A 21,822-nucleotide genomic window follows, 5' to 3' on the forward strand; every position below is an offset into this window, starting at 1 on the left:
ACCCATCCCTTCACTTCCTCATCAGGTCATTTATAAAAATTACAAAGAGTAAGGGTCCCAGAACAGATCCCTGAGGTACACCACTGGTCACCGACCTCCGTGCAGGATACAACCCGTCTACAACCACCCTTTGCCTTCTGTGGGCAAGCCAATTCCGGATTCACAAAGCAAGGTCCCCTTGGATCCCATGCCTCCTTACTTTCTCAATAAGCCTTGCATGGGGTACCTTATCAAATGCCTTGCTGAAATCCATATACACTACATCTACGGCTCTACCTTCATCAACGTGTTCAGTCACATCCTCAAAAAAGGGACAATTAGAAGACATGTGGGTAGAGCATATTTAACACTTAGCCAATGAAAAATGAATGATAACTGTTATGTAACTGTTATATTGCTTTGCCGCCAGTAGGTGGTGTTTAACACCACATATTGTGAACAATGCATTATATGCTAGAAAAACTACAAATTCAGTCTTGCTAAAAACTTATTAAAAACATAAAACAGAGCCGATTCCAGAAATTGCCATGCATAATTATAAAAAACATTTAAATGCGATAGAAAAGAAAATTAAATTAGATAAGTAGCACAAAAGAAGAAAAAATGCTGAGTTGGTTTCATGGGTTCATTGTTCTTTGGCACTATTCATTAAGTGGGGCTGAGGAGGGGAAAAGAGGATCAGCCATGATTGAATGATTGAGCAGACTCGATGGGCCAAATGGCCTAATTCTGCTCCTATGTCTTATGATCTTATTTTGTCTATTTTCTAGATTGTGGCGAATTTTATATATGACAAATGACAACTTTTGTGGTTAGCGCGTTCCTGTATAGTACAGGCGACCTGGTTCAATTCCCAACACTGCTTGCAAAGTTTGTACGTTCTCCCCATGACTGTGTGGGTTTCCTCTCAGTGCTCTGGTTTCCTCCCACAGTCCAAAGACGTGCCAGTGGGTAGGTGAATTGGTCATTGTAAACTGTGCTGTGATTAGGCTAATTTTCATTTCGGGGTTGCTGTGCGGTGTGGTTCGAAGGACACGAAGGGCCTATCCCGTACTGTATCTCAGTAAGTCGATAGTTTCAATATTTCCATTTAATATCGGAGAGTGTATGCAGTATACATCCTGAAAGTCTTGTTCTTCGCAGACATCCACGAAAACAGAAGAGTGCCCCAAAGAATGGTTGACAGTAAAAAGTTAGAACCCCAAAGACTCCCGCCAATAAATAGATCAATAGATTTTTATAGCAACACACACTTACAGTAAAGTGCCCTCCCTTCACCATTTCCTCTCTCACCTTACCTCCTTACCTGCCCATCACCTCCTCAGGTGCTCCTGCCCCTTTTCTTTGTTCCACGACCTCCCGTCCTGCCCTATCAGACTCCCCCTTCTCCTGCCCTGTATCTCTTTCACCAATCAACTTCTCAGCTCTTTATTTCATCCCTTACACCCCACCCCACCTCCAGGTTTCACCCATCACCTTGTGCTTCTTCCTCCCCTCCCCCCCAGCTTCTTACTCTGACTCCTCATCTTCCTTCCCAGTCCCAAAGAAGGGTCTTGGCCCGAAACGTCGCCTGTGTACTCTTTGCCTCAGATGCCGCCTGGCCTGCTGTGTTCCCCCGGCATTTTGTGTGCGTTGCTCTGGATTTCCAGCATCTGCAGATCTTCTCTTGTTTGTAAACAAATGTTATATCCTATAACCATTGTGAACCTGTACCAGAGCCTGGAGCGGGACGAGAACTGCACTGGGGGGGGGGGGGGAGCACTGTGCTGACTGCTGATTTGTTGCTCCCTTTCCTGACTTGTCCGTTCGGTGGGTGTAAGATTTCCCTGGCACAGGGTGTGTGAGAGCCATTGGTTCAGCATTCATCGGTCACCTAATGCCCGAGAAACCCAAGGCAGCAGCAGGTCCGTGCGGGCACCTGCCGCAGCACAGGTCCCGGGTAATCCCGGCAACTGAGGCACGGGATTCCACGGATGCTGGAACCTGGAGCCACAAGCAGACTGCTGGTGGAACTCAGCGGGTCGAGGGGCATCTGTGGAGCTGAGAGGAATGGGCAACGCTTCGGGAGGGAAAACGCCGCACAAGAACGTTACCGGTGCAGAGTTTTGACCCGGAACCTTGCTGACTCCTCCTTTCCCCCTGCAGGTGCTGCCCAGCCGACCGAGTTCCTCCAGCAGACCATTTGTAAGTCCCAGTGATTTCCCATTTTCCAACAGGGTTAGTTAATTTCCTTTCCGGCATGTCAGACCACGAGGAGGCCAAAATCAGGCTGGATGCGTAACACCTGACAGCATAAACATCGATTTCTCTAACTCCCGGCAATTTCTTCCCCACCCCCCACCACCAATCCCTCCTTCTCTCTTTTTTCAAACCCCCTTTCTGGTAATCCTCTCACCCCTTCCCTTCTCCTCCCCCACCATCATGTCCTGCCCACCACCTCCCTCTGGTTCCCCTCTTCCTTCCCTGTATTCCATGGTCCACTCTGCTGTCCTATCAGATTCCTTCTTCTTCAGCCCTTTACCACTTCCACCTATCACCTCCCAGCTTCTTACGAGGGGTGATTGGTATGTTTTAAACACAAAATGATCTGCAGATGCTGGGGTCAAAGCAACACTCACAACACACTGGAGGAACTCAGCAGGTCGGGCAGCAACCGTGGTGAAGATCGGCCGACGTTTCAGGCCAGAACCCTTTGTTTCGTTCCAGCCCAAAACGTCGACCAATCTTCTCCACGGATGCTGCCCGACCTGCTGAGTTCCTCCAGCATGTTGTGAGTGTTGGATTGATATGTTTGTGGCCTAAGGTAGAAGGAGTCAATTTTAGAAAACCTAGCACATTTATTTTTCAACATAGTCCCCTCCTACATTTACACACTTAGTCCAGCAGTCGTGGAGCGTACGGATCTTGGACCTCCAGAAAGCGTCCACAGATGGGTGATTGATAAGTTTGTGGCCTAAGGTAGAAGGAGATGAGTTAGACAGCTCTCGTTACATGCACGTGCAGGTCAACTCTTTGAGTGATTATGCAGAAAGTTTGAAGTTAATAACTCATCTCCTTCTACCTTTGGCCACGAACTTAACCATGGTCTGCTCTTTATCAAATTACAGTATTGCTTTGCACTGTTGTAACTATATGTTATAATTATGTGGTTTTTTCAGTTTTAGTCTCTCTGGAGGAGCATTGTATCATTTTTTAATGCATGCATTTCTAAATGACAATAAACGAGGACTGAGTGTCCTCATAATCTAATCCAATCAATCACCCCGATGAGTTATTAACTTCAAACGTTCTAATCTAAGATCTTTATTCAAGATCGAAGATCCGTATGCTCCCCGACCGCTGGACTAAGTGTGTATATGTAGGAGGGGACTATGTTGAAAAATAAATGTGCTAGGTTTTCTAAAAATTGACTCCTTCTACCTTAGGCCAGGAACGTATCAATCACCCCTCGTACTTCATCTCCCCTTCCCCACCTACCAGTCCCCCTCACATGGTCTCGCCCATCTCCTGCAGTCCTCCCCAAGTTCTTATTCTGGTTTCTTCCTCCTTCCTGTTGAAGAATCTCAGCCCAAAACGTTAGCTGGTTATTCCCCTCCATAGATGCTGCCTGACCAGCTGAGTTCCGTCAGTATTCTGTGTGTGTGTTGCTCAAGATTTCCTTCATCTGCAGAATCTCTTGTGTGTGTTTTTTTTTAAGTGGAGGTGTTTTGTGGTCTTGCTGTGTTTACTTACATAGCAGACAGCAGCATGAGATCCATTGAAATCTCAGTAAGGCATTTTTGTGTTTGGGAACAAGTGTGCACTTGGCCTGAAGGATTGAAAGGGGAAGAGGAAAAGTTTCACAATCAGCCTCACACTACCACCTGCTGGCCATCTCCAGTACTGCAGTAGGTTTTCAGATCAGCGGAAGCCCTGCATGTTTCAGCCTGCACCTCGCAGTTTCTCTGCATATATCTGCCAGGACTCACGTTTCTGTGTACATATCAACCAGGACCTCACACTTTAGACAACAGACAATAGACAATAGGTGCAGGAGTAGGCCATTCAGCCCTTCAAGCCAGCACCACCATTCACTGTGATCCTGGCTGATCATCCACAATCAGTACCCTTTTCCTGCCTTCTCCCCATATCCCTTCACTCCACTATCTTTAAGAGCTCTATCTAACTCTTTTTTGAAAGAATCCAGAGAATTGGCCTCCACTGTCTTCTGAGGCAGAGCATTCCACAGAACTACAACCCTCTGGGTGAAAAAGTTTTTCCTCAACTCCGTTCTAAATTGTCTACCCCTTATTCTTAAACTGTGGCCTCTGGTTCTGGACTCCCCAACATTGGGAACATGTTTCCTGCCTCTAGCGTGTCCAATCCCTTAATAATCTTATATGTTTCAATCAGATCCCCTCTCATCCTTCTAAATTCCAGTGTATACAAGCCCAGTTGCTCCAATCTTTCAACACATGACAGACCCACCATCCCGGGAATTAACCTCGTGAACCTACGCTGCACTCTCTCAATAGCTAGAATGTCCTTCCTCAAATTTGGAGACCAAAACTGTACACAATATTCCAGGTGTGGTCGCACCAGGGCCCTGTACAACTGCAGAAGGACCTCTTTGCTCCTATACTCAATTCCCCTTGTTATGAAGGCCAACATGCCATTAGCTTTCTTCACTGCCTGCTGTACCTGCATGCTTACTTTCAGTGACTGATGAACAAGGACACCTAGATCTCATTGTACTTCCCCTTCTCCTAACTTGGCACCATTCGGATAGTAATCTGCCTTCCTGTTCTTGCCACCAAAGTGGATAACCTCACATTTATCCACATTAAACTGCATCTGCCCACTCACCCAACCTGTCCAAGTCACCCTGCATTCTCATAACATCCTCCTCACATTTCACACTGCCACCCAGCTTTGTGTCATCTGCAAATTTGCTAAAGTTACTTTGGGCTATAGAGTAATAGAAATTGGCCCTTCAGCCCATCGAGTCCATGCCAACCTGGTCTTCTCCCTCAGCACCCAGACCATAGATCCGTAGACCTCCATGCCCCTCTCATCCATGTACCTATCCAAACTTCTCTTAAATGTTACAATCAAACTGAAAACTACTACTTCTACAGGCAGCTCGTTCCACACTTGCACCTCCTCTGTTCAAAGTTCAAAGTAAATTTATCACCAAAGGACGTACTCTATATGTTACTAAATACGACCTTGAAATTCATTTCCTTTTGTAAAATTCTACTATATTTATATTTTTCCTATAAATGTTGACGTTGTATAAGACATTGGTGAGACCTAATTTGGAGCAGTTTTGGTCACCTAACTACAGGAAGGATGTAAATAAGATTGAAAGAGTACAGAGAAAATTTACAAGGATGTTGCCTGGACTGGAGAACCTGGGCTATAGGGAAAGATTAAGTAGGTTAGGACTTTATTTCTTGGAACATAGAAGACTGTGGGGGGGGGGGTGGAATTTGATGGAGACATACAAGAGAGGAAATCCAGGCACCATTTGGTCTTTCCTTGTTGCTCCGCTCTCCCTGGACTGATACTTACATTGAACTCTCCGTCACTGATCAATGGATGTGTACGTGGTCTCCATGCTGAATCTGGGTTAACCCCTGACTTGGTGGTCATGGTAGGCTGAGGTCAATGCTGGGCCATGAAGTTCCATACAGTTCATAGACACATGTGCCTAAGACTTTTGCACAGTTCTGTATTTGTCAACGTGGAGCGGACAGCGAGTCTGTAAATCTGGCGGGAGCGAAGCATGTTGGGAATGGCGAGGGTGGAGCGCCGCGGGAGGGGTGTGGGACAGGGGGCAGAGAAGGAATGCCAGGGGTGGTGTGGGTGCAGACACACCCAGCCCTGAGTCGCCAGGCAAGGTCATTTGATTCCAGACAATTGGTTTATTGATCATTATGGAAATGTCTCTCTGGTGCTTCCCTCTCCCTTCCCCTTTCCCAACCATGATTCCCCTCTCCCTGCCCCCCTTCCCACTCTCAGTCCACGATAGAGACCCATATCAGAATCAGGTTTATCATCACTCACATGTGTCATGAGATTTGTTTTGTTTTGCAGCAACAGTACAGTGCAATACATAAAATTACTACAGCACTGTGCAAAAGTCTTAGGCTCGCTAGCTATATATGTACCTAAGACTTTTGTACGGTATTGGTGATCAGGCGCAGTTTGAACTATGGCTATATTTAACAGGACCTCACACTTTCCATGTGTGAATCTACAACTCGTGCTCCCTGTATAATTTACTTACTTTTTGATTATTTGCATAACTTGTCTCCCTTCACACACCAGTTGTTTGACAGTCTTTCTTAAGCATAGGTTTTCATAAATTTGATTTTCTGTAAATACCCGCAGAAAAGATGAATCTTAAGGTAGTATAAGGGTGACAGTTTGATTTGATAATATATTTACATTGAACTTTGAACTCTGAGACAGAACTTTGCACTTTTTGTGTATTTCTAAGACCGTAACAAACAGGAGCAGAATGAGGCTATTCAGCCCATCAAGTCTGCTCGGTTATTCAATATTAGCTGACTTTTTTATCAACCCTGTTCTTTCACCTTTTTCTCGTAACCCTTAACCCCCTTCCCAATCAAGAACCTATCAACCTCTACCTTAAATATACCCAATGACCCAGCTTCTGCAGCTGTCTGTGGTCATGAATTCCACAGGTCCAACACCCTCTGGCTGAAGAAATTCCTCCTCGGCTCAGTTTTAAAGTGAGGTCCCTTTATTCTGAGGCTGCATCTGAAATGCTAGACTCTTCTACTACTGGAAGCATCCTCTCCACTTCTACTCTATCCAGGCCCTTCGGTGCTTTCCAATGAGATGCCCCCTCATCTTTCTGAACTCCACCGAGCACAGGCTCAGAGGTGTCAAACGCTCCTCGTACATTAGATTATGAAGACACACAGTCCTCTTTTATTGTCATTTAGTAATGCATGCATTAAGAAACGATACATTGTTTCCTCCGGTGTGATATCACAAAACACAGGACAGACCAAGACTGAAAAAACTGACAAAACCACATAATTATACATATAGTTACAACAGTGCAACAATACCATAACTTGATGAAGAAGTCCATGAGCACAGTAAGAGTTCAAAATCTCTCAAATGTCCCACATCTCACGCAGACAGGAGAAGGAAGAAAAACTCTCCCTGCCATGCCGACCACAATGCAACTCTGAGTCATCCAAAAACTTCGAGCTCTGATCAGCTCTCCGACACTGAGTACTGAGCGCCATCTCTGTCCGAACGGTTCGACCTCCTTCTCGGTCGCCAAAAGCAGGAAAGGCCGGGGGTTTTGAGGCCTACCCTCCGGAAGATTCCCAACCACACAGTAATGACAGCAGCGAACGGGCATCTCAGAAATTTCTCCAGCTGTTCCTCTGTGATTTCACGTCCATTCTCCATCAAATCAGAATTGTCCACGGCCCCTATTTAACAGATACGATATCATTTTTCACCGGAGAGCTGCGCACGCGCAGGCGCGCTGCCATCTTCTCCTCCCGCCTTTCATTAAGCCTTTTATTCCCGAGATCATTCTTATGAGCCTCCTCTGGGCCTTCTCCGAGGGTCAGCACACATCAATAGTTCCAAAACTGCTCACTACATCCCGAAAGTGGACCGACCAATGCCTTCCTTCTCTGGTCTAGTTCTCCGTGCACTGTGGCGGTAGTGTGCACCAGCTACAAAATTCTCTCTAGTTACTGACCCAGTCTGCTGCAACAGACCCCCTCCAGGCCCGTCCTTTACCCCCATAGAAAAACAAGACAGCAGGCACGAGGGAACTCCGCCAAAGCTGAAAGCTCAAAGTAAATTTATTATCGAAGTCCATGGCTGTCCATCATGTCCAACAATGACAAGAGACCTGTGCAGGGGAGCTTTCAAAGAGGACTGGGGCAGTTCCACTCTCCAGACCTCAGAATGCAGGTCCAGTGGTACGAACGAGTGCCACAAACTGGGGTCTTCCTTGCTGGCAGTGGATGACCGTGATGTCGTCTGTGCCTTGCCATATCCTTCGCTCTCCGTCGAGCGTGGCAAGCACCCACCGTCCTGGCGGTTGGATCTCACTGTAGATCTGACCCGCCCAGTCCACTGGGGTTGGCTCCGCGAGCTAGGGCAGGCATGTCCCTGTCTTACCAGGCTGCCAAGCTGCCGGCCACACTAACCTGGTTCAGCCCGCCTGCCAAAGCAGTGTGCTACCCCGAGATTAATTTTCTTTCGGGCATTCACAGTAGAACAAAGGAGTGTTTTGGTTTGTCACCGAAGACATTTGAAAACTTCACAGAGGTTCCCTGGAAGGTATTCCCACAGGCTGCATCACCGTCTGGTATTGGGGGGAGTGGGGGGGGTGGGGGGGCTACTGCACTGGATCAAAGCTGCTGAGGGTGGTAAAATTAGTCAGCGCCATCCTGGGCACTAACCTCCGTAGTACCCAGGACATTGTCAAGGAGCAGTGCCTCAGAAAGGCGGCGTCCATCATTAAGGGCCCCAATCATCCAGGAGATGCCCTCTTCTCATTGTTACCATCAGGAAGGAGGTACAGGAGCCTGAAGGCACACACTCAGCGATTCAGGAACAGCTTCTTCCCCTCTGCCATCAGTTTCTGAATGGACGTAGAACTCATGAACACTACCTCACTACTTTTTTAAATTTCTGATATTGCACTATGTTTAATTTAATTTTTTAGTATACTATATATACTGACTGTAATCTATTTACTTTTTTTCTGTATCGATCATGTATTGCATTGTGCTGCTGCTGCAAAGTTAACAAATTTCACGCATGACATACGCCTGATCTGAACCGACGTGCAAGTGAGGAAATCGAGGACCCAGTTGCACAAGGAGGAACTGAGGCCAAGGTCTCGGAGCTTATTGACCAGTTTTGAGGGGGTGATGGTCTTGAATGCTGAGCTGTAGTCAATGAAGAGCATCTTGGAGTATGCATCTTTGCTGTCCAAATAGTCCAGGGTTGGGTGAAGAGCCAGTGAAATGGCCATACAATCAATCTATGGATACAAACTATTCTATGTATTATTTCGCGTTGTGTTTTTTTATTATTGGGTTCTTTATCTTACCGTGTTTTTTTCTGTGCTGTATCGGATCTGGAATAACGATTATTTCATTCTCCTTTACACTTGTGTACTGGAAAAGACATTAAACAATCTTGAATCTTAAGCAATTTCTTCATTTAATTGATTGGTTGGGATGCAACGTGGAAGAGGCCCTTCCAGCCCCTCAAGCCAGCAATCCCCCGATTTAACCCCAGCCTAATCACAGGACAGTTCACAATGACCAATTAACCCACCCACTGGTCCGTTTTAAAATGCCAATCAATCACACTTATGTGAAAGACCAGCGATAATGGATGAGGGGTCAATGTGAAATGGTGACTGTTTCTCTCACCGGGGCCACTGCCTGACCGGCCGGGTGTTTCCAACACCTTGGGGGCCGGTGCCAATCTTCGCTCCCAGCCGCTGCTCAGGCAGCTGGTTAACCCCGGCTGGGCCAGGGGCAAGTTCCCACGGGGAGCCCACAGCCATGCCTGACTCCAGGGGAGGGGGAACCACCAGAGACCAGACCCTCCACAGGGTGAGATCGGGATCCGAATATAAAAAGTGAGATGACAAATCTGCATTAAAATAATAGCTCGGTGGAATAGTCCGTCTAGATTGTGTCTGCACCATTTCGGTCAGGATTGGGCAAAGGAAAGTACAGAGCAGGGGACTGGAACTGATTGGATTGCTTTATGGAGAACTAACATGTCTCAAGTGGGTCTTTCTGTGCCATAATGTCTCCATGCTCTTGTCGCTGCTGGGAACGGTGAGAGTCAGCCTTGCAATCAGGTTGCGCGTGTAGAGAAGGGTGCTGGTGGTCCGAGGAATAGACAACAATGATCCATTATTTATTTATATACACATATTCTTTTTCTCTCTCTCCTTTTTCTCCCTCTGTCCCTCTCACTATACCCCTTGCCCATCCTCTGGGTTTCCTCCCCTCCCCCTTTTCCTTCTCCCTGGCCCTCCTGTCCCATGATCCTCTCGTATCCCCTTTGCCAATCACCTGTCCAGCTCTTGGCTCCATCCCTCCCCCTCCTGTCTTCTCCTATCATTTTGGATCTCCCCCTCTCCCTCCCACTTTCAAATCTCTTACTAACTCTTCTTTCAGTTAGTCCTGACGAACGGTCTCGGCCCGAAACGTCGACTGTACCTCTTCCTAGAGATGCTGCCTGGCCTGCTGCGTTCACCAGTAACTTTGATGTGTGTTGCGAGAAATGGGATCATTGGGATTGCTCCAACATAAATAGCGCAAATGAGGATCCAGACACATAAAAAACGCTGGTGAACACAGCAGGCCAGGCAGCATCTCTAGGAAGAGGTACAGTCGACGTTTCGGGCCGAGACCCTTCGTCAGGACCTGTTTGAAAGAAAAGGATGCCCGTTGTACGGGACCCTCTGTGCTGCAGTGGGAGACAGGCAGAGCACCCAAAACTCCTGTTGAAAGATTGAAACTGACAGCCTTTGGACCTTAAACACATGGGAGCAGAATTAGTCCATTCAGCCCATCAAGTCTGCTCTGCCATGCTCCTGCATCATGGCTGATTTATTCTCCCTCTCAGCCCCACTCAGCCTTCTCCCCGTCACCTTTGACACCCGACTGATCGTGAGTCCGTCGATCGCCACTTTAATAACTCGGCCGCCACAGCTGTCCATGGCAATGGATTCCACAGATCCACCACAATTCAGCTGAAGGAATTCCTCCTCTGCTGGGTTTCTGTATTTTGTGGCTGTGCTGTCTGATCACAGACCCGCCCGCTATAGGAAACATCCTCCCCACATTAATTCCGACAGGTGCCACCTACCCACTCCCCCGTTCAGCTCCCGTCCGCTCCCCCCCCCCCACCCACTGATCACTACACTAATAAAACCACCAAAGAATTTGATATTTTTGATGAAGACACCACTCCTCCCACACGCGTGTGCAGATCCCAATGTCTGTGAGGGTTCTCTCCTCACGCTCCTGTGAACACCAGGTCACTCCTGGGCTTCTGACAGCCCCATGGACACAGTGGCCCGGAGTGGAGTGGGGCAGACGGTGGACAAAGGGGGGGGGCGCTGGGAGGAGAGCAACCTTTCCGCCCACTCCCTGTTCACCCCTCACACCCAGACCCCAGCTCCTGAAGTGCAAAGACTGCGTAGTCCGGCAATCGGGGGCCTTTGCTCCGAACTCTGTGTGTCTGTCTGTCTGTCTGTCCGTGTTTGTCTGTGTGTGAGACTGTGTATGTCTGAAATATGAACTGTATGAATGAGTGTGTGTGTGCGTGTATATGTGTATTTGTGGGTCTGTGTGCATGAGACTGTGTATGTGTGTGTGTGTGTGTGTGTGTGTGTGTGTGTGTGTGTGAGAGTATGTATGTATGTGTGTCTGCATGTCTGTGTGTGTGTGTGTTGTGTGTTTGTATGTATGTGTGTGAAAGTGAATGTGTTTTGCATGTCTGCGTCCACGTTCACGTGTATCGGGGCTTTTTACAACATACCAAGTAGCAGCAGGAGTAAGCTAATTGGCCCCTCAAACTTGGTTCGCCATTCAATAAGATCAGATACGATCTTCCACCTCAGGACCACGTCCCCGCACTAATCCCACTTCCAACGACTCCCTCAGTTTCTGAACGACTGCCGGTCTGTGGACACGACTGAAGGAAAGACTTATAACTTCTTATTAAAGCTGTCTTCAAGTTTGTAAGTCCCAGATCTCAGATTATCACACTTGATGGTAAACCTGACTGACCCACGTCGCCTGGAACACCTACATCACAAGGCCAACTCTTCGACGGGTGATATCTCCATCGCCTTCACAATCTCCCCTCTGCCCGGCTCTCTCTTTGATTAAAATATTAATGCTTCCTCATTAATATATTATAATTAGATATTAAAGGTACAACTCCCTCATTACTATATTAGAATTGTGTATTAGTTATGACTCATTAGTATATTGTAATTAGATGCTAAATGTATGACTCATAAATATTTTTAGTTATTAAAGGTTGTAACAACCCTTAATATAATTCAGTTTTAAAAGTATGGCTCATAAATATATTTAGATATTAAAGGTATATGGATCGTAAATGTATTATTTCCAGGTATGGCTCTAGTTTAATTATATATTATAATTAGATTTTAAGGTACATCTTATCAAATATTATAATTAGATATGAAATATAAAGTACTTCATGTATTATGTTATTAAAGTGATAACTTATTAATATAATATTTTAATATTTTATCATCATATCTTGAAGTATTATAATTAGGTACGATAGGTAAATTCTGATTGAATTTTCGGATCTCTCAGTTTTAAATTCCACTGGACAATGTACACCGCGATGATGTCATTCTCAAGGTCTGTCTGACATTGGTATTTTACCACAAGACTGTACGGCAAAGGAGCAGAATTCGGCCATTCGGTCCATTAAGTCTTCCCTGCCATCCAATCATGGCTGATTTAGAGTTTTGTCATGGCAAAATAGGGCACAGAAGCAGGCCCTTCAGCCCATCTAGTCTGTGCTGAAACCATCTAAACTGCCTACTCTCATCAACTTACGCCGGGACCATAGCCCTCCATACCCCCACCATCCACGTACCTATCCAAACTTCTCTTAATGGTTGAAATCGAACTGCCGTGCACCACTTGTTCCACACTCTTGCCACCCTCTGAGTGAAGAAGTTTCCCCTCATGGTCCTCTTAAACTTTTCCCCTTTCACCTTTAACCTATGACCTCTGGTTGTTGCCCCACCCACCCTCAATGGAAAAAGCCAGCTTGCATTTACCCTATCTATACCCTTATAATTTTGTATACCACTATCAAATCTCCCCTCAATCTTCTACAGTCTAAGGAATAAAGTCCAAACCTATTCAGTCTTTCCTTATAACTCAGGCCCTCCAGACCCGGCAACAATCTTGTAAATTTTCTCTGCACTCTTTCAACCTTGTTTACATCTTTCCTGTAGGTAGGTGACCAAAATCTGTTCACAGTACTCCAAATTAGGCCTCACCAATGTCTCATACAACTTCAACATACTCAATACATGGATTGATGAAGGCCAACGTGCCAAAAACTTTCTTTACAACTTATCTACCTGCAATACCACTTTCAACGAATTACATACCTGTATTTACTTTCCCTCTCAACTTCAATCTCCTGCCTTCTCCCTGTAACCTTTTAACCCTTACTAATCAAGAACCTATCAACATCCATTTTAAATTTACCCAGTTTCTTGGCCTCCACAGCCATCTGTGGCAATGAATTCCACAGATTCACCACTCTCTGGCTGAAGAAATTCCTCCTCATCTCCATTCTAAAGGGACACCCTTCTATTCTGAGGCTGTGTCCTCTGGTCTTAGACTCCCCCATTATAGAAAGCATCCTCTCTCACATCCATTCTATCTTGGACTTTCAATGTTGGGCAGATTCCAATGAGATCCACCCCAATTCTTTTAAACTCCAACGTGTGCCAGCTCAGGCCTATCAAATGCTCCTCATACATTAACCTTTTCATTCCCAGAATCATTCTCGTGAACCTCTTCTGGATCCTGTCCATTGACAGCACATTCTTTCTCAGATGAGGGGCCAAGAACTGATCATGATACTCCTAGTGTGGTCTGACCAATGACTTACCACCAGTCTCCTGGCGTTCTCTGCCACTAAAACATCTTCACGGACGATCCAAAATCCCAGCCTTCTTGCTTCCCAAGCCTCTTCATTGACCCACTACCCCTCACGCCTCGGCATTCACTCAGCAAAGCCTCCCCTCCCCTCTTCTGGATTAAGACGAGGCAGGAAGGAATTAGTAAGAGGATTGAATTCCCTCAGCAGGGGAATCGAATCCAGAGGGCAGAGATTTAGGACCAAAGGGAAGCCTCCCACCCCGGAGGGTGGTCGGGGGCGCGGATCTCCCCACCCGAGAGGGGTCATGGAGGCGGGGACCCTCCCCACACTGCAGCAGTATCTGGTGCGGGCCTGCACGGTTATGGGGATCCAGGCAGGGAGGGACATTCGGCTGGGCTCGAGTCAACTGGCATGGACTCAAAGGGCCAAGTGGACTCTCCTGCTGTAGAAACTCCCCGATTCCAGCACGTGACTGGTGAGCATTCCCAGAATTCCCTGTTGCTAGCCCAGGGCTCCCGGCCATTGGTACCACATCGAGCCTCACCTCATTCAGTATTCTCAGAGGGAACAGGATCAGGAGATGTTGGGATATTTATTTATTGAGAATCAGCGCGGAATAGCCCCCTCCTGCCCTTTGAGCCACGTCACCCAGCAACCCCCTCCCCCCCAGATTTAATCCTAGCCTAACCACAGGACAATTAACAATGTCGTCGTTGTCGTGGCTATCCCTCAAGGTCGAGGATGATGGTCTCCGTTCTGAAGAAGTGGCCCACAGAGCGAAGACGCCTGTGCGTGTATTTGTTTAACGTGTACTTGATGTTGCACTGCAAGAAGCACACGATACTTCACAAATCAACCAACTGATTCCAGTGGCATGGAAACCACGACGATTGGAGCTGATGGATTTGTTGCAGCCTTCATCCACCTTCACAGCCGTTGAGTCCGAAGTAACTTTGTTCGCCTGTTCCACCGTTGAGGTTTTGGTTGGATTGTTCTTCGTCAGGGACCTCACCCTCGACCTTACCGCCATGGGTGACCCTACCAGGAGCATAGCTCCAGACGGCATTGCTCTCGGGATCTCAGGACCAGACAAGCTTCTCCACTGTGACAAGGTGACAATCCACGGAGAAGAATTTACAACGACCAATTAACCAACTAACCCGAATGTCTTTGGACTGTCACAGCACCCGGAGGAAACCCATGCGGTCCTGGGGAGAACGTACAAACTCCTTACAGGCAGCGACGGGAATTGAACCCTGGTCACAAAATTAAGGGATTGTTGAGCATGGGGTTAGTGCAGGGACAAGGGGCCAAATGGCCTTTTTCTTCTTTTCATCCTTTTCTTCCCCCTCTGACTCCAGCGCCCTTTACCTGCCCCCAGAGAACAAGGTAATGTATCTCTCAGCCTGGGGGCTCTGATACTAAGTGATTTCTTTTAAACACCAGACTGCAACTGTTTGAATGTGTTGGAGATTACCTACAAGCCATTCAAAAGACTCAACTGAGTCAAACAAATTAAAATTCAAAAATGCATTTAGAGCATTTAAAAGAGGTTAAAAACAAAGACAAGTCTGGCTTCTGCCACCTTCCTTTCCAGTCCTGATGAAGGGTCTCGACCCAAAACGTCGACTGTTTATCCCAAACCACGGATGCTGCCTGACCTGCTGAGTTCCTCCTGCAGTTCAGACATTTTTCTCCAGATTCCAGCATGTGCGGTCTTTTGTGTCTCCTCCCTCTGCTGATTTATATTCCTTTAAAATCTATACTTTATTTAAAATATAGAATATAAGAAGTTAGTCTATGGAATCACCTTCAAGGGCTCTACAACCCATATTCTGAACGCAAACATGAGGAATTCTGCAGATGCTGGAAATTCAAGCAATACACGTCAAAGTTGCTGGTGAACGCAGCAGGCCAGGCAGCATCTCTAGGAAGAGATACAGTCGACGTTTCAGGCCGAGACCCTTCGTCAGGACTACCTGAAGGAAGAGTGAGTAAGAGATTTGAAAGTGGGAGGGGGAGGGGGAGATCCAAAATGATAGGAGAAGACAGGAGGGGGAGGGATGGAGCCAAGAGCTGGACAGGTGATTGGCAAAAGGGATATGAGAGGATCATGGGACAGGAGGTCCGGGGAGAAGGAAAAGGGGGGGGGGGGATCCCAGAGGATGGGCAAGGGGTATAGTGAGAGGGACAGAGGGAGAAAAAGGCGAGAGAGAAAAAGAATGTGTGTATAAAAATAAATAACGGATGGGGTACGAGGGGGAGGTGGGGCATTAGTGGAAGTTAGAGAAGTCAATGTTCATGCCATCAGGTTGGAGGCTACCCAGACGGAATATAAGGTGTTGTTCCTCCAACCTGAGTGTGGCTTCATCTTTACAGTAGAGGAGGCCGTGGATAGACATGTCAGAATGGGAATGGGATGTGGAATTAAAATGTGTGGCCACTGGGAGATCCTGTTTTCTCTGGCGGACAGAGCGTAGGTGTTCAGCAAAGTGGTCTTCCAGTCTGCGTCGGGTCTCGCCAATATATAGAAGGCCGCATCGGGAGCACCGGACGCAGTATATCACCCCAGCCGACTCACAGGTGAAGTGTTTAGTTACTTACCTAGTTATTATTATTAGTTTCTTTTTGTATTTGCACAGATTGTCTTCTTTCCCACCTTGGCTGTCTTTGTGTGTAGATTTTTCACTGATTCTATTGCATTTCTCTCTTCTGCTGTGAATGCCTGCAAGATAATAAATCTCAGGATTGTATCTGGTGACATGCATATAGCCAGGGTGTCTGAGACTGTCGCACAGTACTGTGTTTGTCAACATGGAGCAGGGAGCGAGTTTGTAAATATGGCAGGAGCAAAGAATCACAGCCATCTGGACTATTCCTCTTCTCACTCCGTCTCTTGCAAAAATGGCATCCCCTTCTCGCAATTCCTCCGTTTCTGCCACATCTGCTCTCAGGATGAGGCTTTTCATTGCAGGACGAGGGAGATGTCCTCCTTTTTTAAAGAAAGGGGCTTCCCTTCCTCCACTATCAACTCTGCTCTCAAACGCATCTCCCCCATTTCACGTACATCTGCTCTCACTCCATCCTCCCGCCACCCCACTAGGAATAGGGTTCCCCTGGTCCTCACCTACCACCCCACCAGCCTCCGGGTCCAACATATTATTCTCCGTAACTTCCGCCACCTCCAACGGGATCCCAGCACTAAGCACATCTTTCCCTCCCCACCCCCCCTGCATTCCGCAGGGATCGCTCCCTACGCGACTCCCTTGTCCATTCGTCCCGCCCATCCCTCCCCACTGATCTCCCTCCTGGCACTTATCCTTGTAAGAGGAACAAGTGCTACACATGCCCTTACACTTCCTCCCTCACCACCGTTCAGGGTCCCAGACAGTCCTTCCAGGTGAGGCAACACTTCACCTGTGAGTCGGCTGGGGTGATATACTGCGTCCGGTGTTCCCGATGTGGCCTTTTATATACTGGCGAGACCCGACGCAGACTTATATTCCATCTGGGTAGCCTCCAACCCGATGGCATGAACATTGCTAATGCCCCACCTCCCCCTCGTACCCCATCCGTTATTTATTTATATACACACATTGTTTCTCTCTCTCTCCTTTTTCTCCCTCTGTCCCTCTGACTATACCCCTTGCCCATCCTATGGGTTCTCCCCCCCTTTTCTTTCTACCTAGGCCTCCTGTCCCATGATCCTCTCATATCCCCTTTTGCCTATCACCTGTCCAGCTCTTGGCTCCACCCCTCCTCCTCCTGTCTTCTCCTATCATTTCGGATCTCCCCCTCCCCCTCCCACTTTCAAATCTCTTACTCACTCTTCCTTCAGTTAGTCCTGACAAAGGGTCTCAGCCCGAAACATGGACTGTACCTCTTCCTAGAGATGCTGCCTGGCCTGCTGCGCTCACCAGCAACTTTGATGTGTATTGCCTGAAATTCCAGCATCTGCAGAATTCCTCATGTGAGGAGCAAAGAATGTTGGGAATGCCAAGGGTGGAGCGTCGTGGGAGGGGTGTGGGACGGGTGGCAGAAAAAGAATGCCAGGGGCAGGGTGGAGGAGGGAGTGCAGACACACCCAGCCCTGAGACACCAGGCAAGGTCATTTGATTCCAAACAATTAGTTTATTGATCATTACAGAATGTCTCTCTGGTGCTTCCCGCTCCCTCCCCTCTCCCTTCCCCTTTTCCCAACCATGATTCCCCTCTCCCTGCCCCCTTCCCACTCCCAGTCCACAATAGAGGCTCAGGTCAGAATCAGGTTTATCATCACTCACGTGTCTTTTTTGTGGCTGCAGTACAGTGCAGTACATAAAATTACTACAGTAAAAGTCTTAGGCACCCTAGATGTGTGTGTGTGTATGTGTGTGTGTGTGTGTCTGTCTGTCTGCCTGTGTGAGTGTGTCTGTGTCTGTGAGTGTGTGTGTATGTGTGAGTGCGTGTGTGTGTGTGTGTGTGTGTGTGTGTGTGTCTGTCTGTGTGAGTGTGCGTGTGTGTGTGTGTGTGTGTGTGTGTGTGTGTGTCTGTGTGTCTGTGTGAGTGTGTGTGTGTGTGTGAGTGTGTGTGAGTGTGAGTGTGTGAGTGAGTGTGTGTGTGTGTGTGTGTATGAGTGTGTGTGTGTGAGTGCGTACGTGTGTGTGTGTGTGTGTGTGTGTGTCTGTCTGTCTGTGTGGCTGAGAGTGAGTGGGTGTGTGTGTGTGTGTCTGTCTGTGTGAGTGTGCCTGTGAGTGTGTGTGTGTGTGTGTGTGTGTGTGTCTGTCTGTCTGTGTGACTGGGAGTATGTGTCTGTGTGAGTGTGTCTGTGTGTCTGTGAGTGTGTGTGTGAGTGTGTGTGTGAGTGTGTGTGTGAGTGTGTGAGTGAGTGTGTGTGTGTGTGTGAGTGTGAGTGAGTGTGTGTGTGTGTGTGTCTGTCTGTCTGTGTGACTGGGAGTATGTGTCTGTGTGAGTGTGTCTGTGTGTCTGTGAGTGTGTCTGTGAGTGTGTGTGTGAGTGAGTGTGTGTGTGAGTGTGTGTGTGTGAGTGTGAGTGTGTGTGTGTGAGTGTGTGTGTGAGTGTGTGTGTGAGTGTGAGTGTGTGTGTGTGTGAGTGTGTGTGTGTGAGTGTGTGTGTGAGTGTGAGTGTGTGTGTGAGTGTGAGTGTGCGTGTGTGTGAGTGTGTGTGTGAGTGTGTGTGAGTGTGTGTGTGTGTGTGAGTGTGTGCGTGTGAGTGTGTGTGTGTGTGTGAGTGTGTGTGAGTGTGTGTGTGAGTGTGTGTGAGTGTGAGTGTGTGTGTGAGTGTGTGTGTGTGTGAGTGTGTGTGTGAGTGTGAGTGTGTGTGTGTGTGTGAGTGTGTGTGTGAGTGTGTGTGTGTGAGTGTGTGTGTGAGTGTGAGTGTGTGTGTGTGAGTGTGTGTGAGTGTGTGTGTGCGTCTGTGAGTGTGTGAGTGAGTGTGTGTGTGTGTGTGTGCACTGAGACATTTGCACAGCACTGTGTATATTTTGATAATAGATTTCCATTGAACTTTGATCTTTACGTGTGATATCTCTTGGTAAATACAACAGGTACACGCCTCTCTCTGTACTCACCCCATTGTCACTGAATATCTGGGCAGGAGATCCATGATAGAGGGCTTTTGACAGGCAACAGCCAGCACCCTTACTCACTCCTGTTTCCTGCCTTGGCAGCCAGTGCCTAGAGACTCGGACAAAGGGTCTCGTCCCACAACGTCTACTGTCCATTTCCCTCCACATACGCCGCCTGGCCCACTGAGTTCCTCCAGGTTCCAGTATTAACAGTTTGATTAGTCCCCGGTTACCGGCAGATACTCCGGCTCTGTGACCTCGGCGACCCCATGTCACTGTCCCCTCTGACCTCCCGTTGGCCCCGGCCCCCAGCTGATCACTTGTGCCCCACCTTAATGGATCTCCACTCATGGCCTGGCGTCAAGTCCATCCTCAGCTTCTCAGCCACCTTTCTCTGCTAACAAACCTCCTGGGCCCCTCTCTCCAGCCTCTGGAATTGGTGTCGGTTTTAGCTACAAGTGTTACCTTTAAGTAATAATGATCAGTTAGTCACGGAGGGAACTCTGCATTTACTGACAAGTACCTTTATTGGCTCAGCTCACAAGCATGTGAATTTGCACAATCGAATTCCTGTGTGCACACCTACCACATTTCCCTGACCCTCCACGAACAGCCAAAGATCAGAAAAGGTAACACTGGCCAGGATTTCCTCATATTCCTCTAATCTCCACGAGTCGTCACTCCTCTACATTCAAAACCTCTCATCTTCGTTCTCTTTCCTCTCCGGTTCAAATGCTGCACCTCAATCTCATTGGCTCAAGGTCACCTGACTGTCCTGGGTCACCTTCTTATTGGCTGTGGTCCAGGGCTACCACCACTCTGACCTTTGCCCTCAGGCTCATGGCTTTTGCTCTTCTCAAATCTGCCTGGTTCAAGCCATGCAACCCAGACACTGAGCCTAACAAGATTACAGACTGCTCCTCCTGCATAATAATATAATACATAATAAATAGCTACTTATCTGAAATGGTCTCAGGTTTAGCAGGCCATCAGTAGAAAAACTCCCTGCGTCCACATTCCATTGCTCTGTTTAAATTATCCCAGAGCAAGATGTCGGTTCAAACTGTTCACAAAATGGCGGCTGCAAGGACCATCTCACAAAATGGCCACCTCCATCCCTGTTCACTGATTGTCGTTCGCTCTGGCTGACAGTTTATTACTGAGAGGCAGCCTGTGTTACATACCTTTCATACAGATCAGATCATTACACGGTGCGCTGAGGCAGAACAAGGTAAAACTATAAAAGAGTGCAGAATAAAGTGCAACAGTTACAGAGGAAGTGTAGTGTGGGTAAACAGTAAGGTAGATTGTGAGGTCAAGAGTCCATCTCACTGTACAAGGTTGACTTATAACAGCCGTATAGAAGGTGTCCTTGAGCCCGGTGGTACAGGCTTTCAGGCTTTTTATATTTTCAGCCCAATGGGACAAAGAAGAGAGAATATCTGAGTTCATTTTTGATGATGCTGGCTGCTTTACTGAGGCAGTGAGGAGTGTAGACAGAGGCTAGTTTCCATGATGTGCTGAGCTGTGTCCACAGATCTGTGGTTTCTTGCAGTCACGGGCCATGCCAAGGCGTGGTGTGTGCAGAAAGGATGCCTCGATGCCTTCATTTCCAACTGACGGTGTTGTACCCGTCAGCTTAACCTGTCCACCTCGTTCTTCGTCCACCTTCTCCCACGGTCCACCCGTCTGGCTTCCCACCCTCCTAAGACAGCCACTCCCCGTCTCTGGGTGGGTTAGTAAGTCTGCAGATGATGCTAAGGTCGGTGGCGTGGATGACCGGCGGGATATGAATCAATGGCAGAGATGGGCGGAGAAGTGGAAGGTGGGGTTTGGCCCAGATGAACTTGAGGTGCTCCACCTTGCTGGGTCGATTGCAAAGGGGCAGTACGCTGTTAACGGCAAGACCTGATGAGCCAAGGGATCTTAGGGTCAATATTCATAGCTCCCTGAAAATGGCTACGCAGGTTGATAGGGTGGTTAAGAAAGCATATGGTGTGCCTGCCTTCATTAGTCAAGACATTAAATTCCAACGTCAGGAAGTTACATTGCAACTTATATCATCATATAACCATATAACAATTACAGCATGGAAACAGGCAGTCTCGGCCCTTCTAGTCCGTGCCGGACGCTTACTCTCACCTAGTCCCACCGACCTGCACTCAGCCCATAACCCTCCATTCCTTCCTGTCCATATAGCTGTCCAATTTAACTTTAAATGACAACATCGAACCTGCCTCAACCACTTCTGCTGGAAGCTCATTCCACACAGCTACCACTCTCTGAGTAAAGAAGTTCCCCCTCATGTTACCCCTAAACTTTTGCCCTTTAACTCTCAACTCATGTCCTCTTGTTTGAATCTCCCCCACTCTCAATGGAAAAAGCCTATCCATGTCAACTCTATCTATCCCCCTCATAATTTTAAATACCTCTATCAAGTCCCCCCTCAACCTTCTACACTCCAAACTTTATAAAACTCTAGTTAGGCCACCTCTGGAGTATTGCACAGAGTTCTGGTCACCCCATTATAGGAAGGACGTTGAGGCTTTGGAGAGGGTGCA

The 21,822-nt window shown here is 47.6% G+C and overlaps 1 protein-coding gene across 1 annotated transcript in view; it reads left to right on the plus strand.

Annotated features, from left to right (window-relative positions):
* The window catches only part of LOC140204411 (sprouty-related, EVH1 domain-containing protein 2-like), a 136,058-nt gene that overhangs the window by 12,242 nt on the left and 101,994 nt on the right, over positions 1-21,822 (plus strand). Inside the window, exon 4 of the mRNA XM_072271132.1 lies at positions 2,146-2,184. Within this exon, the coding sequence (XP_072127233.1) occupies positions 2,146-2,184 (39 nt within the window). The remainder of the gene's footprint in view (positions 1-2,145; positions 2,185-21,822) is intronic.

The sequence above is a fragment of the Mobula birostris genome, chromosome 10, assembly GCF_030028105.1.
Source record: "Mobula birostris isolate sMobBir1 chromosome 10, sMobBir1.hap1, whole genome shotgun sequence".
Classification (NCBI taxonomy): Eukaryota; Metazoa; Chordata; class Chondrichthyes; order Myliobatiformes; family Myliobatidae; genus Mobula; species Mobula birostris.